Source organism: Abramis brama, assembly GCF_963993115.1.
Source record: "Abramis brama genome assembly, chromosome: 7".
In the NCBI taxonomy this organism is placed as follows: Eukaryota; Metazoa; Chordata; class Actinopteri; order Cypriniformes; family Leuciscidae; genus Abramis; species Abramis brama.
The window spans coordinates 10,615,167-10,631,828 of record NC_139969.1 but is presented as its reverse complement, the minus strand read 5'-3'; the positions used below and the strand labels follow the sequence as shown (position 1 = coordinate 10,631,828).

Below are 16,662 nucleotides of genomic sequence, written 5' to 3'. Positions count from 1 at the left end.
GTTTCAGGCAAGTCTTGTCCGCATTACAGTTCCATATATAGACCCTTTCCAAAAAATTAGAATATCATGGAAAAATGTATTTATTTCCATAATTCCATTCAAAACGTTAAACTTCCATATATTATAGATTCAGGGCCCACAACTTAAACGATTTCAAGTATTTAGTTGTTTATTTGTACATAATTTTGGCTTCCAGCTCATAAAACCCACGAAAACAGGATTTCAAAATTTTTTAATATTTTATAACCAGGTTTTGGTTCTTTTGGCAGTGTGGGCAGGTGCAAATCCTGCTGGAAAATGAAGTCAGCATCTCCATAAAGCTTGTCTGCTGAAGGAAGCATGAAGTGCTCTGAAAATGTCCTGGTAGACGGCTGCGTCTCCGTCTACCAGGACATTTTCAGAGCACTTCATGCTTCCTTCATTTTCCAGCAGGATTTGCACCTGCCCACACTGCCAAAAGAACCAAAACCTGGTTCAATGACCATGGTATCACTGTGTAATTACTGTGTGATTTCATGTAATATTCTAATTTTTTGAAATCCTGTTTTCGTGGGTTTTATGAGCTGGAAGCCCAAATTAGTTACAAATAAACAACTAAATACTTGAAATCGTTTAAGTTGTGGGCCCTGAATCTATAATCTATGTAAGTTTAACGTTTTGAATGGAATTATGGAAATAAATAAACTTTTCCATGATATTCAAATTTTTTGGAAAGGGTCTGTAACTTCTACACATTTCAGTTATCAAAGGTCCTTACAGCCTACAACAGCAAAAGAACCAAAATCCTCAAAGACACTGACCAAGCAAAACAACAGGATAAAAATTAACAACTATTTCCATGTTTTTCCCATTAAATTACATTTTATTATCTATTACCTTTTATTATCTATGGAAAGCACACTTTCTTTCTCCCACTCTTCCCACACCAAGGCACAATTTTTCATCTAATTTATATTTGATTTTATTTCAGCTTTATTTAGTTAATGAAAACTCTTTAATTGTTTTAGTCACTGTATCTAAAGTAACTTCCTAACAGAAATGGCACCTCATAAGTTAGCGATTTGTCAGAGGTTTTTGTTAAACCACGTTAGGCTGCCGACAGTTTTACTGGTGTGAGGCGACTTCATATTTCAGAGAGAAGTGACTCCAGTGTGACATTAAAACTGTCCCCCTGTGCGCACGGCTACATGTTCAGATTTAATTGGTTCTGTTGTCGACGCTCATGCCCAGTCATGCTGTGAGCTCTGCGTGTATGCGTGCGTTTATAAGACATTAGCTTAGAAATATTATCTCACTCTCTGTGTTGTTAATGGCTGCTGTAGAATGTGTCACTCAGATGAATGAGTCATTATGAGTTCATATTCAAACGTCGTAACTCATAATCATGGCTTGGATATAAATATGAGCTGATTTTTTCAGGCACACTTAGTGGGAGTTTCCTCAGCCCGTGTATGATGGTTAACAGAGTTTTTCTGTAGGTCTGTTCGCGTCACATGTCCTGACTGACATGTAGAAAGGTACAGTGAAGTGTGTGAGGTGCCGCTAACAAGACTGACTGCTTGAGTTACAGGAAGTACAGAGAGCCAATTAGAGCATTCATGCCAACAGATCACATACTCACACACACACCTACTCAATCTCTCCTGTGAAGACATTATGTCTGTTCCAAACCCTAGCGAACTGCCTACTTAGCCATTATGCTCATTTTGGCCAAAATTGCAGGCAGCATTAGATATATGCTTCAAGAAGAAATCCCAGAATGCTCAGTGAAATCATTCAGTTCTGAATTTTTTTTATGAAATGGTTCACAATGGACTTATTTCAGACAATGTCTCTGTGTGCTATGTAGATTTTTCTTCTTTTTTCAAAGCTTGATGCTGGTCGCTATTCACTGCCATTACAGTATATGGATGAGTGCGAGCAGAACATTTTTCCTTTTGTGGTCTGAAAAAGAAAGAAGGGCATACTGCAGTAGAACAACACCAGGGTGGGTAAATGATGACTTAATTTTCATTTTAGGGTGACCTATTACAATAATTACCAAGAAAAAGGAATGTTTGTCAAGAAAAACTTAAAGTCTTGAAGTTTGCAGATTTATAGATCATTGTGGAAGAACTTTAGTTCCAAGAATTCCATTAAAGTCGGCATGAAATGAAGATCTATTTTATAAATCCATGTTATGGATCTTATTGCTTACGATTCATCCATACATATGGATTCTTTTTTTTTCTCTCGTTATTTTTAATCAAAATGTTATAACTTGGTCTTCCAGTAAAACAAGACTTCTCTCTGGTGACTTATGCAGGACTCCCAATATTTAGTCTAAACTCACCCCTGCAAGACTAGAACCAAGTACCCACCTTTCATTTTTTCTTTTTTGGTAATCTGTACACTCAAATCTGTCACTACTTCCATTTCATTGCTACTTTAACATGCTAACTCTGAACTATATTGAAGTCAACCAGCACTAGTTGAGTCTCCTGCTGCCTTGGAAGACGATTAGAAGCATAGAGGTTTGAAAAAACTTTTCTTTTTCACTTAATACTCATCCCTGCATTCACATTGTCTCTTTGTTTGTCTTACTTTGGTGTCTAGACTTGTTAAACTGGCCTCATGTTAAAGTTTACAGGGCTGTGTCATAGACATTAAAAATGTTTCTGAATGTAAAACCTCTCCTATGTCAAGATACTGATCGGCAAAGCAGATCTAATGATCAGAACGGGGAATCACTCTGGCCTTATCGATCTGACACACACACATCTCACACATGATTCTGTTAGCAGAAGTAATGAGAAATCAATAAGTACTGACTCCCTTAAATGCACAGGATTAATACTATTAGGAGTCAGTATGCTTCGTACACACACACAACCACACTCCCATACACAAACACACACTCCTTGCTCGTGAACCGCCAGTCCATTAGCCTTATCTTTTGGTCACATTAATGAAAGCTCTTTACCCGCAATGCACAGTGCCGTAACCCTGGCAACCACACCACACTAATGTGCCCACCTATGCCTGACGGTAACCATGGAAACCACACACCCTTCACTCACATCATTGACTTCTGTAACCATGGCAACCACGTGTAAACCACTATATGATCCCCATAGAGTTCAACAGTTCCCGCCCCCTTTTTCAGCAGCGTTGGTTCCAGAAGTTTTTTTTTTTTTCTTTAAACAATGCAAAAAAACCTGGACGTTTTAGCCAATTTACAAATCCAGACATATCTAGGAAAAAGAGGATGTATGGTCCACTCTTATGTGTTTGTACGTAAAGTGTGTGTGTATCCCTTGTGCACTGTGTATGTGATAGTTCCATGGTCCGGTGGTTTCCTGATGACTTTACTCCAGTCAGGGTGAAAGTAGGTCATCTAGAGTTTCTCTGCTCTTTTTTCAGTCTCGCTCATACAATTCAGGAAGAAGCGTTGATGGACATTTGCGGAAATGTCACCTCTCTTGCTCCAAAAGTTCCTATTGTCCCCCGAATGCCATAAGAGTCTATACTACTGTGAAGGTCTTTCATGCTGAAGGGAATTTTCTTTTATAATCATTGAATTCTTTCAAATCGAAGTACATTTTCTAGTCAGTTGTTTAGAAGCAGTCCACCTCCCTCCCGTTTTTGCTGCCTCTTGCATCATTATTATTGCACATAATAAATATTACATTTTAAGGCATCCTTGACATGAATGATACCTCAAATGGTGCAGCCTGTTGAGCTGAGGTGCGCTATACTTTCTCAGTCGCATGGGAGTTCAACACAAAAAAAGTGTAGGCCAAAGAATTTTACACTTACAGAAACATTCAGTTTTAGTTACCAAATGGCATTTTTAATGCATATACTTTGGTGTTTTCTGATGTTACAAAGTATTACAGTCTTAGTAGTAAGAAACTGTGGATGGAAATGTACATTTTTGTAAGTGTATCTAGGTCTCTGTGTGGGTGAAAAAATGGTGTCTGTGGGTTTGTAAAAAAATGTTTTTTTCATACACTATTTGTTGTGGTTGTTGTACTGCAGTTTAATATGTTCTTTTGATTGTTTCCAAAAGTCTATAGTCTGTATATTCACATATTTGCTGTCTGTGGTCATTGTTGCCAAGTTTTACACTGTTGCCGTGGGGTTTTTTTTTTTTTCAAATCCACGGGTTGAAGAGAATATGTATTGTAGCCTATTTGCTCCAATAGTGAAAGTGACGTTTAGGCCAATTATGGTAAACCCATACTCAGGGTTTGTCCTCTGCATTTAACCAATCCAAGTTAGTGCACACACATTAGGAGTAGTGAACACACAGACTCACACACTGCAAACCGTGGACCATCCATTTTGCTGTGGTGCCCGGGGAGAGATTGGGGGTTAGGTGACTTGCTCAAGGGCACCTTCAGTCATTTTCTGTCGGTATTGAGAATCGAACCTGCAACCAACAGGTTACCAGTCTGACTCTCTAACCACTAGGCCATGACTCTCCCTGCTGCCTACTTTCCCCAACAGCTAAATAAAGAAATCCACAGAAAGGCATTTCTATGACTTTCCCAAAGAGGGAATAAAATAGAGATGTCAAATTTTCAGCAGTGTTAATTTGTTTTTTGTAATTTACTGCCAATGTAAGATAACGCATTGTTATTGCAATGATAACGATAAGTATAGCATTGTTAATGTATAAAAAAAAAATTTAAAAAAAGATTATGAAAAACTGTTTCACAAGTGTTGATAACTGTGTAAACGTGTCATCACAGTCTGTGAAAAGGTTCAGTTGGACTTAAAGTGAGTGAATCCTGCAAGTGTTTCCGCAATAAACAGATCAGAAAGGCATATGTACACAATCTCCTATCTTCAAAGGTGAAGTCTGACTGCCACTTTGCTACCAGTGTCTCGTGGGAGATGAACCACACTGACTCTGACAGTGCTGAAATCAATCATAACTGTTTATCCACACACACAGGTCTCTGTGACTCTGTGTGTGAGTGTGCAAAGGCCTCTTGAGCCATTTACAAGACAGATCCCACACAAGCCTAAACAGCACCTCTGGACCTCGACCATCTGTGTATGTGTGTGTGTGTGTGTGCACGAGAGAGAGAGAGTGTTTATGTGAAGGTCATTCTTTGATGTGACTTAAACTCGAAGCCCAATGGACCACTAGAGTCATTCCTCACACACTGCCTGAAGAGTTTATGCTCCCGTATGTTTCAAATTAGCAGCACATCTGACATAAACACAACACCATCGTTTAAACAGATACTCACTATAACCTTCAATCTCCTTTAAAGACGTTTTCCTACTGTGTCGATCCCTTTTAAGCGGAGTAACTCGACTCTCTGAAAGTCAATTGCAGAGTTAAACGCTTTATTAAAAAGAGCTTTATTAAACTCTTTATTAATTCAGAGTCTGAACAGTGTTGAAACACAATTAAAACCCTGACAGCTCTAACATTACTAAGAGTTATTAACAATGGTTAATTGAAGCTGTTAGTACTGAAATACAACTTCATGTGCCTGCATGTTTAAACATAGGGGAGGAAAAGGCAAAAAATAGTAACTTACAAAAACAGTCTGAGATGTGTGCATTTTAATATTTTTTGTCTGTATTTGTTTGATCAAAAAAGTATGTACTGTAGATGGATAAATAACTCTCATGTAAAAGCTGCTTGTACAATAAAAATAAGCAGGAAGAGCCTCAAAAGCCTCATGTATATGTGTGTGTGTAAGCTGCTCTGCATTGTGAAACTGTTTGCCACAGTCTTGGCGCCTGTTTTTTTTTTTTTTTTTTTTTTTTTTTTTTTTTGTCACCTCTCAGTGTTAGCTGGCAGGACTTTATGCCTGTTCTCAATTTCCAGTGAGCACAAATACACACATGCCCACCCATTTGTGTCTGTTTGTGTTTAAGTGCGTATCAGTGGCTACAGTAATGTCCGCACATATTGTTTCACTCAGAGATTGAGAGAGATTGAACAGAGACCCCGTCAGTCCCTTCAGGCAGCTGTGACTTGCAGAAAAGCTTTACAAGAGTTTGGAGGTGGGCAGTATGACTGTTTCAAAAACAAGACTTGATATTAGCTTCTAATCTATCAACCTAATCAGACTCCATCAATTAAAAAAAAAAAAAAAAAAAAGTTATAATATTGGTCAATCCTGATATGGATATAGATATATTGTCTGTTCATAGGGAATGTTTTTGTTTTGTGCTTTCATGTTTATATTCTCAATAAGGTGTTTGAGTGCACAGCAGCATTTCTGACACATTTGTGCACTTATAGCAAGCCCTGAACTGCCCAAAATAATGTGGTCTATCCATTTCAGCAGGAAAGCATGGTTACCACGGCAATAGTGATTCTTATATGCTCTAATAGCGACTGGAGCTCTTTTAAAGTACATTAAAACCGACGTTATCACAATTCCTCACATCACATGCACACTACTCTCAAAACAAATTATGACCCGTGAGGAGACCATATGTCTCCAAATCTCTTTCACGAGGCAGAAGCTGTTTACATATGGATATTAGATGCTGCATTATATGCTCAGGTGGAACACTCATTCCTTTTATGAAGAGAGAAAGATTTTTATCTGCTCATATCTATCTTTTTGTGTATCAGTGGTTTTAAAAGCTTTGCTGCATGACTGTACGCAGAGGCTTTGCATCCTCTAGATGTGCTATTTTAGTAATGAGTCCTGCAGATCATAACAGTCATTATAATCAGACTTCTCCCTCTCTGCATATTACTTTATGCGGAAGGCAGATGCTAGATGAGGCTGTGAGAGGGTCATTTGTAAATGAGACTGAGAGAGTGAATTCTAGATGAAGCTGTGAGGATGAATGTTAGATGAGGCTGGTTACTAGATGAGGCTGTGAGAGAGTGAATGGTAGATAAGGTTATAAGAGGATGAATGTCAGATGAGGCGGTGAGAGGCTGAATACTAGATGAGACTGTAAGAGGGTAATTTGTAAATGAGAGAGAGTGAATGCTTAATGAGGCTGTTAGAAGAATTATAGATGAGGCTGTGAGAGGGTGAATGCTAGATGAGGCTATTAGAGGATGAATACTAGATGCGGCTCTGAGAGAGTGAATGGTAGATTTGGCTGTAAGAGGATGAATTGTAAATGAGGCTGTGAGAGGATTAATATTGGATGAGGCTGTGAGAGAGTGAATGGTAGATTTGGCTATTAGAGGATGAATACTGGATGAGGCATTGAGAGAGTGAATGCAAGATGAGGCTGTGAGAGGGTGAATGCTAGATGAGGCTATGAGAAGATGAATGTCAGGAGAGGCTGAATTTTAGATGAGGCTGTGAGAGAGTGAATGGTAGATGACAGTTAGAAGAAGAATTATAGGTGAGGCTGTGAGAGGGTGAATGTCAGATTAGGCTGTGAGAGGCTGAATACTAGATGAGACTGAGAGGGTGAAAGGTAGATCTGGCTGTGAGAAAATGAATTGCAAATGAGGCTGTGAGAGGATGAATACTGGATGAGGCTGTGAGAGAGTGAATGCAAGATGGGGCTGTGAGAGGGTGAATTCAAGATGAGCCTATGAGAGGATGAATGTCAGGAGAGGCTGAATACTAAATGAGGCTGTGAGAGAGAGAATGGTAGATGAGGCTGTGAGAGAGTGAATGCTAGATGAGGCTCTGAGAGTCAGTGGTAGATGAGGCTGTGTGAGGAAGGATTGTAAATGAGGCTGTGAGAGAGTGAATGTCAGGTTGTTATAGTGGGTTGGACCGTTAATCATATCAATGATGAATTTACAGTGAAGTGCACTTTTGATTGTGACGCACTTTCTTGACCACAGAATGGCAGCTCTTATAGAGCTGAGGAAAAATAATGGGGTAAATTAACTTCAAGTGCCCACTTAAACTGTGTTTTTCATAAGCATGTGTGTTTACCTGTGAGAAGTCAGTTTAAACAGATCTGGTTTCATCCCTTCTTACTCCCAACTCCCTTTCTGTTCATTTAAAGTGATAAAACAGTCAAGTTATTACTATGCTGTGATTTTTATCCATGGTTGGTGCGTATTGATTATTTTGACCTGATTCTGGTGCTTTGAGCTCACATCTGTTAGATAAAAATGCCAGGAGGAAGTAGAGCAGTGTTGACAGTGGTGATGATCTTTTAAGGGGATAAAAAAAAATGAATCCATCCAAAAAAGAAAATTCTGTAATTTACTCACACTCAAGATATTTTGAGAAATGTCTCAAATGTTGTTTGGTTTCCACTGTCCTTCAGAATTATTTTTCTTTTGTGTTCCGCAGAAGAAAGTAAGTCATACAGGTTTGGAATGATTTTTATAATACTTTATATTGTGCATTTTATATGATTTAAAATTTAAAAAAATGTAATCAATACACGTAAATATACAGTGCTTTCATTCGTAACACAATAGTTCTAGTGTAAAAGCTGTTTGCCCTTGAGTTTGGGGGGGGAGGGGTGGTTTCAAAAATAGATCACATTTTTTTTGTTAATGTTTCTGTCTAATGTCTCCCACACAAGCAAAGAAACTAGCTATTTGTGAAGACAAATAGCTAGTCTGCACAAATAGCAATTTTAGGACATTACGAATGTTGCATTTTCATAAATGTATTGGATTTTCTGGCTTTGTGTCATTCTGTTGTAATTCGTTTATGGTGATTAATCATATTGAAAGTACTGAGTGAGTACTATTATTGAGTGTTATGCTTTGTAGGTTTGCAGAGTAACTTCAACTGGTCACGTGAACCTTTATACTCCCCTGTGTGTCCACATCGTGTGTAGAATGAATGTGTGTAATCCTGTGAGTCTCTCAATCTGATCTAAGAGTTATGCCACTGTTTTAAATGGCTCCAGCTGTTGGCAGTGAAAGAAGTAATCCTATGATGAGGTCAGAGGGACATCCTGTTTGGCTCAAACTGTATCTGTGTGTGCACATGAAAAAAAGAAATATGTCAGGACATAACAAATGTGTTTAAGTCAATGCAGCTGACAATGGAAATGTAATTTCACACAGGTACTGTTACTGCCGTGTCAGCACATACACACACACTCGCACTGGCTTTCTTTGCTCGTCTGGGCATTGTAATGCATTTAGATGTTGCACGGTTATTCTTTTAGACTTTCCGGAAACATTACAGCAGTTCTTCATTGATTCCTCTTATTGGATTAAATGGCTCCATGGTGTTGATGTATTTGTGTGTTTTTGATGAGTTTGTATTGATTGGTGTATGTATTAGATCAGGTCTAAGTGTTTCAATGCCAAGAGTAAGAGTTCAGTGGTGGTTTTGGAATGAGTGTTTGACCTATATGTATTTTTCTGTATGTGTCAGTGGCGCCGCTCAGCCGCTGCTGAATCTGCACTGACACGTCAAATGTGTGAAATTATAATTCTGTTGTGAGTTTGCACAGTCTGAAATGTGACGAGTTACAAAACCCTGGGTGCCGCCAAATAATGCTAACCATTGCTGGGCTCAAAAACAACAATACATTGTGACTAGTGTAGTCTGAATCATGAACAGATTACTCTTACGAGCCAGTCGTTTTTTTTTTTTTTAAATGCACAAAAAGACTCACGCATTACAGTCGGTTTGAATCATTCAAATTTTTTCTTCTCAGAAACTAATTGAATCCATCAGAGTGAACACTGAATTAATAACATGCATGGATCTGCATGTTTAGGCCAAAACACAGAAACGAGTTAGCATTTTAGCACTTCCGGTTCCATCGTCCCAAAGTAAATGGCTGAAACAAGGTCTGTGGTTAACACAAACTCAAGATACTTTCACGTTTTATTCTACGACATAAAATACATCAGTATTACAAATTTAGGTCATACCCGCACTACTCTATTAGACACTTAAAATACCATCAGCTGAACATGCCTAGTTTGAAGAAGTTAAAAAGGGAAAGCGGCTAAAGCTAGCCAGAGCTCGGAGCCAGCCACAAGTCAGCAGTCTCCTGTCTTTCCTTGGTATGAGCAGTGAAAAGACCAAAGCAATTATGAGGAAAATTATTGAATTTATGGCCCTGGAAGACCAGCCGTTCTCCATATTTCAGGACAGAGGCTTCAGAAATCTGATAAATTGCCCAAAATATACAATACCGAGTAGGCGGTACTTTTACGACATAGCGTTACCTGAGTTGTTTAATCTCGTGTCATGTTACACACGCAGCCTGTTACAAGCCGATCCCGAAGCAGCAATCAGTTTTACAGCTGACTGATATTTGGACTTCTAACGTTAAGCAACTCATTTTCAGTTCATTGTTATTTGTACATCTTTCCAGTCCTAGAGCACTTTATTTGACAGAATGAGAGTTATTTAAGTGAGATAAGATCCTGTAATTTAGTGCAGTGTGGGGAAAATTTGTAATGTTTATTCATTTCTTTTATTATGAAAATAAAAGTTTGCATTGAAGAAAAGTAGATTTTTGTTTGTGTATACTGTCAAATATAGTTCTTAAAATCAGTACAAAAATCGGTATTGGCTGGTCACACAAATCGGAAATAGGAATCGGCCAAGAAAATTGTAATCGGTGCATCTCTAATTTATATATATAATATTGTATATCATATATTATAACACACACACATACATATATATATGTGTATATGTATGTATGTATGTATGTATGTATATGTATCTATATATGTATGTATGTATGTATGTACTTGAGACACATCCATATGTGCTGAGTAGTCTGCGACTGTGTTCTCAAATTATCTTCAGTCATTTCCTATGACAGAATTTATACTGCATCTGTGTGTTTTAAAACTGGGCATCTGCTCATGTGTAAAAATCCCCAGTTGCTGTCTTCTATATCGTAAACACTCAACATGTGATCATGGAATTTTAATAAGAGGAAATCTGTCTGGTTCCTTCTCACAAGCACACACATTCACGTCTGTACTATACGTATACTGTCCGTGTCTGGTGATTTCTCCTATGGGTTTTCCTGATCTGATCTTGTGGACCATAGGAGCCCAGAGAGTCCATGTCTTTTGCCTATTGAGGTATCTGGACCATCTGTGCACCGTGTGTGACACCTTGACCTTTGTTCTCATAAAGTTAGTGGAGCGTAACTAGGCGACCTTTTAGACAGGGTCGCAGTTCCAACACCTGTCATCCCGGAGAGTATAGGATCAAAGGGATTATGATGTAATGTTGTAATGTCTCATCATGTGACCTCTTCCTCCTGTTCAAACAGGCTGACGCCGAGCAACCACGACCGAATTCAGCGCTTACGCCAGGAGTTCCAGCAGATCAGGCAAGAAGAGGTAGAGCCAGATGATCACCAGCGCTCCTACAGCTTGGAGCAGACCTGGGTGAGTGTGTGAGCTGTGTGTGTGCACCCATGATCACTGGACGTACGCCCATGGTCTCTGGGAACTCCCAAGAAGGATAAGACAGTCTGAGGACTGGGGCGGTTACGTGCATGACCCCCAGGCCTGGGATAACGCTAACTGCTAACCTGAGACCACTGCATGCAGGAGCATGTCACTTTTGACACTGACATTATCCGCTAACAATGCTAACATCACATGTGTTCATCCATCTGGACTGTTCACCCATCCATTCATCTGTTCAACCATATCACCGCAGCCATGGCTTCGGCAGATCATGAATTAAGGCAAGAACTGTGATTGGCTGAGTATGTGTGTGTTTGTGGCATGAAAGAGTGAATGTGTGTCTGAGAGTAAAAATCAACGTTTTTTTGACTGAAATTGTTTAGTATTTAAGCTATTGAATTTAAATCCAGATCATTAGAATCTGGATTGAGTGTGAACTCAATATGATGATCTGGATTGAGGTAAATTTAAAACCCTTATGCCTTTAAGCTTGTGCAGAAGGTCCTAATAAAGGGATTGTTCACCTCAAAAATGAAAGTTCTGTCGTTCCAAACCTGTATGACTGATTTTCTTTTTATGGACACAAAATTGTCCATACAATGAAGGTCAGTTGTTGTGGACCCCATTGACTTTCATTTGTATGGGCAAAACAGTTCAGACATTCCTAAAATGTCTTTTTTTGTGTTGCAACAAGAGTAAATGATGACAGAATTGTCTTTTTTGGGTGAACTATTCCTTTAAGTCAGGAATGAGTTGCACTTGATAATGATCTTCCTTAAAAAGGGGTCTTGTCCATTTCAGAAACTCTTCTGTGTGGAATATTTTTAACATTATTCATTTGTAATCATCTTTCCAGGGAGAGAGTTTCAATGAACTGTTACACACAGTATTGTGTGTATTTTCCTTAATGTAAATTTGTCTTTTAAACTTTTTCATCTTCTCAACTTTTTCAAACACCTTTAATGTATGGAATTATTTTTGTTGTTTTAATTTGTAATGGTAGTGATTATGTAACTGTATTAAATAACGTCTTCAATGTCTTTTACCTTCCCCCTTGTAAGTCCCAAAATTTTTCCCAGTTTCCAAACGTCCAAAACCCCCATGATAATTCTAAGGCCTTTTTTTATTTTTATTATGCCTAAAACCCCTTTATTTTTTTGTAAAACAAAAGGCGACAGAATAAAGGTGGGTGGTTTTCTTTAATGAGTCAGTTTTGTTTCTCTAGCCAAATCAAATCCAATTCAGGTGTGTTTCAAACATGTCCATCATTTCTTCTTGGAGTTTTTCTCTTCAAGAGATGACAGGTGAGAATAAACAGAAAAATTTCCACTTTTGACCACTAACCATTTTTCGTGAGTGTTTGTGAGTCAACATTAACATCATTGGCTGTTATAAATCAGATAGCGTTACTGCATTCGTATCAGACCTTTAATGCCGTAATCTGTTTAGCAAACAAATGGTACGTTCCTGTGACGCTGATGTTGTTTTAGGCAGTGAAGTGTGTGTGTGTGTGTTAATGAACTGGGCTAAATGACCCGGCTCCACACATCCTTCATCCTTCAACACCTCTGTCTCCACGGCAACATGGCTGGCAAGCTGTGTCAATCAATCCCAGCATGCTGTTCTCCTTCATTAGAGTTAATGGAATTCTCCGTGTGGATCGGCTCTTGATTGAGCATGCCTGGGACGGCATTCATCTGTTTGACCGAGCGTGACGAGAGCAGGGAACTCAATGTAAATGTTGCCATAAAAGAAATGGATTCTTATGGGTCATGAGCAATTTACCGCAGTTACACTGTTCTGAGTGTGGAACAAAGCCGTCAGTGTGTGTGTGAGAGAGAGAGAGGCGGTGTTAAATGAGTCTTTTATTGTTTATAATTACACCCTTATGTTCCGTGCCGACCAAGTGTTAGTGTGTGTGTGTGTGTGTGATTTCTTAATGAATTACATTACAGAAGTGCTTAATTATGTTATCACTACAAATCCACCCCTCACCATAAAATGAGCTAATATTCACTCAATGTTCATTTAGCATTCACCTAACATCCAGCTAACATTTATCTAACATTCACCTAACGTCTGCTGTGACCCCCTCATTCCAGTGCATAATGTATGTAGACGTATACCTCAACTAGTAGAGCATGTCTCTAGCAATGCCAAGGTCATGGGTTTGATTGCCAAGGATCACATAAACCGCTTTAAGTCACTGAATCTGAAGGAATAAAACTAGCACCACTGGAGATGAAAAATGTATGAGGGTTTAGAACTAAAACATATTTTAAGTAGAATTTTATTGTTAAAAAAGCCTGTTTATGTAATAAATATAGTTACATCTAAAAATAAATATATACTTCAGTTTTTGTTTCGCATTGATTTTGGGAATTAACGTAGAGCAGAATATAGAGATAAATAGATCTGGAATAATTGCACATATTTTTAATGATGTGGTCATTTGAATAATGGATAATTTTATAATAACTATTGAGGACTGTAATGTAGCTGTAATTTTGTTATGAAGAGTAATAACCAACTCCATGAATATTTTATAGGTTATAATCTACTCTAATGGTTTCATTAACCGCAGTAATACGCTAAAGGTCATAGGACTGGTAATAATGTTGCATTCAAACACATTTCTGCACTAATGTCACAGACCTCTACACAAAAAAAACATCAGTGAAACCTGGTAAGTGCTTAGCTTAAGTGTTTGTTTGTCTGTATGCTCCTTCCATAACTCCATAAAGTCGTTCTCTACTGAACTTTTACCTGTTTGTGTTTAAGTAACATGGTAATAACTCTTGTTTCTGTTACAGTCGAACTGCAGCTCGCACTCGCAGGCTTCATCTGGCCGTCACTCGGTGTCTGTGGAGGTGCAGTTACAGAGGCAGGAAGCCCGAGATGCTTTCACACATGCTCAGAGACAGTACAGCTCTCTGCCACGGTACGCGTTTGTGTGGAATCTATGCCAATGGTGCTTTTTCGTTATTTAGGCCTATTGGTCGAAGCACTTAAACAACCATGTGAAATCAAAATTAGGTGGCTTGTGGCTTGTAGTCCATGTCTATTAGCTGTAAGAAAGGGTCAGTATGATTTGTTTTTTAAAATAATACTTATTCTGTAAGGATGCATTCAATTGAAAAAAGTGACAGTAAATACATTTATAATGTTACAAAAGATTTCTGTTTCAAATAAATGATGAATCATGCTTTCCAAAAAAAATTCAAGCAGCACAGAAATGTTTCTTGTGCAGCAAATCATCAAATTAGAATGATTTCTGAAGGATCATGTGACACTGAAGACTGGAGTAATGATGCTGAAAATTCAGCTCTGACACCACAGGAATAAAATATTTTCTAAATATAGGTATATTGAAAACAGATCTTTTAAATTGTAATAATATTTCACAATATTGCTGTTTTTACAGTATTTTTGACCAAATAAATGCAGCCTTGATGAGCAAAAATACTGACCCCAATTTTTTTTGAATGGTAGTTTATATGCTAATGTACACCAAAAAGTTGACAAAATTCAGTTTTAGCAACTTTATATTCTCTCTCTATAAGAAAAATAGACAAAATGTAGATTTTTTTTTTTTTTAAATAAAATGTAAAAAGTTAATTTTTTTTGTTGTTGAAAAATTCATCCAATAAATTCCTCCTCGTGATTATGAAGGAATTGACTGGATTTTATTCATTTTGAAAGTGTCTTCATTGTGCTCGTCTATAATACAAGCTGTCAAGTGTTTTTGCTGGACTGTGATGAAAACTAAAGGATATTGGCACAAAAAAAAAGGAAGCAGTTCTTTGATATGTCCCGCCCCCTGTTTCCAGTTTCAATATGAACAAACTATGAATGTCTTTAAACATATACACTAAGCTTTTCACCTTTCCCATTTCTCCGCATGTGTAGCCACCCTCGTAAGACGCCCACCCCGGCGTCAGAGAGCGATTGGACGAGGACGTGTCCAGCCGGAGACAGTTTCCAGGCAGCGAAGGACAGCGGGCGTTACTCCAGCTACCAGGGACATCGTTCCGTCCCGCGCACCGTTCCTCGTCACGGCTGCAGGAATGGCCTCTCCGTTCCCCCGGGAGCCGGCGGTACCTCGGTGGGTGGAGTGTATAATGCACGCGTCCTTCTGGAGGCCCAGGAGCTCCTGCGACAGGAGCAGAGACGCAGGGAACAGGAAATCAAAGGAAGATGCCCATCGATGCGGCTGGACTACGAATCACAGGATTCTAAAGGGCCCCACAGACAGGACGTCCCACCGTCCCCTTCACAGGTTGTCCGACTCAGCCGCATACACACACCTGAGAAAACGCACCCGTTTTTGTCATGAGAACAAAGAGGCAATCGCAAACAAAGGCTCTCTTACAAACATATATTTGTGTGCCACTTGTACACAGACTCCCCGAGTGCCTTTTCTTTATGAGGTCACAGTGGTCCTGCCCAGATCGACATTGGCTCATTGGTGCGTCCAGAGGCAAGAAGTCTCTTGGTTCGCTCTGAAGACCTTCATGCTCTGACAATCAGCCTGACACAGACCTGTTCCTCTCTAGAACCATGTAGAACTTGCAGTTTGCACAGGTTTTAATGAAGTTTTGTGAAGTAGAGCTTTTTTTTAGGATTTATCAGATTCATTCTTACACATCAGGTAAAAGTTGTCAGTTAAACTTGTATTTGATGTAGTCAGGGGAGTCGCTAGTTTTGGGGAAAAAAGGGACTGAGTTACAGGGGGCCCAGAAAACCTAGCGACACCACTGGATGTAGTCATATGTTTGAAGAACTCGACAAATCTAGGTACAAAATACACAGTCAGAGACTCCTGGGAATCCAGTGAAAAGAGAAAATCCCAAAAATTCAAAGGAAAAGAAGAGAGAAAGGAAATGGGGTCACAGATAGCAGGTCATTAATTGATGCTCCTCATTAAATTTTCAGAGCTCTTTCACACACAGACACAGAACCCACGACCCACTGCTGTCTGCCAGGTGTGTGTGTGTGAGTTCCTGTCTCCCAGATGACACACACTGAATTTTTCATCACCCACACCAGCTGCCCCTGTATTGACAGGCCACAGCGCTCTGTGAAAGTTCAGACAAAAAGATTGTCTTCCCTTCTCCCTTAAACATGCATAAATGCGCGCGCACACACACACACACACACACACACACACACACACAGAGACTGTGTTTGAAATGACATGCTACCATTTCTGTAGTATATATATATACTATTAACTGTATGTATGTGTGTATACTGGGTTGCCGAGCACTGTGTGTGTATGGGTAAAAAAACCTAGCGATGTGATTATACACATGGAATGTAATAAAAGCATGTATAGCTTGTGTAGACACACA

The 16,662-nt window shown here is 38.9% G+C and overlaps 1 protein-coding gene across 2 annotated transcripts in view; it reads left to right on the top strand.

The window, feature by feature from the left end:
• Nucleotides 1–16,167, top strand: part of pard3ab (par-3 family cell polarity regulator alpha, b) — a 76,670-nt gene extending 60,503 nt beyond the window's left edge. For both annotated transcript variants that reach the window (XM_084119220.1, XM_084119219.1), the window contains 3 exons: nucleotides 11,167–11,284; nucleotides 14,122–14,249; nucleotides 15,218–16,167. In XM_084119220.1, the coding sequence (XP_083975346.1) occupies nucleotides 11,167–11,284; nucleotides 14,122–14,249; nucleotides 15,218–15,644 (673 nt within the window). In that variant the 3' untranslated portion in view covers nucleotides 15,645–16,167. The remainder of the gene's footprint in view (nucleotides 1–11,166; nucleotides 11,285–14,121; nucleotides 14,250–15,217) is intronic.
• Nucleotides 16,168–16,662: the final 495 nt, after the last annotated feature.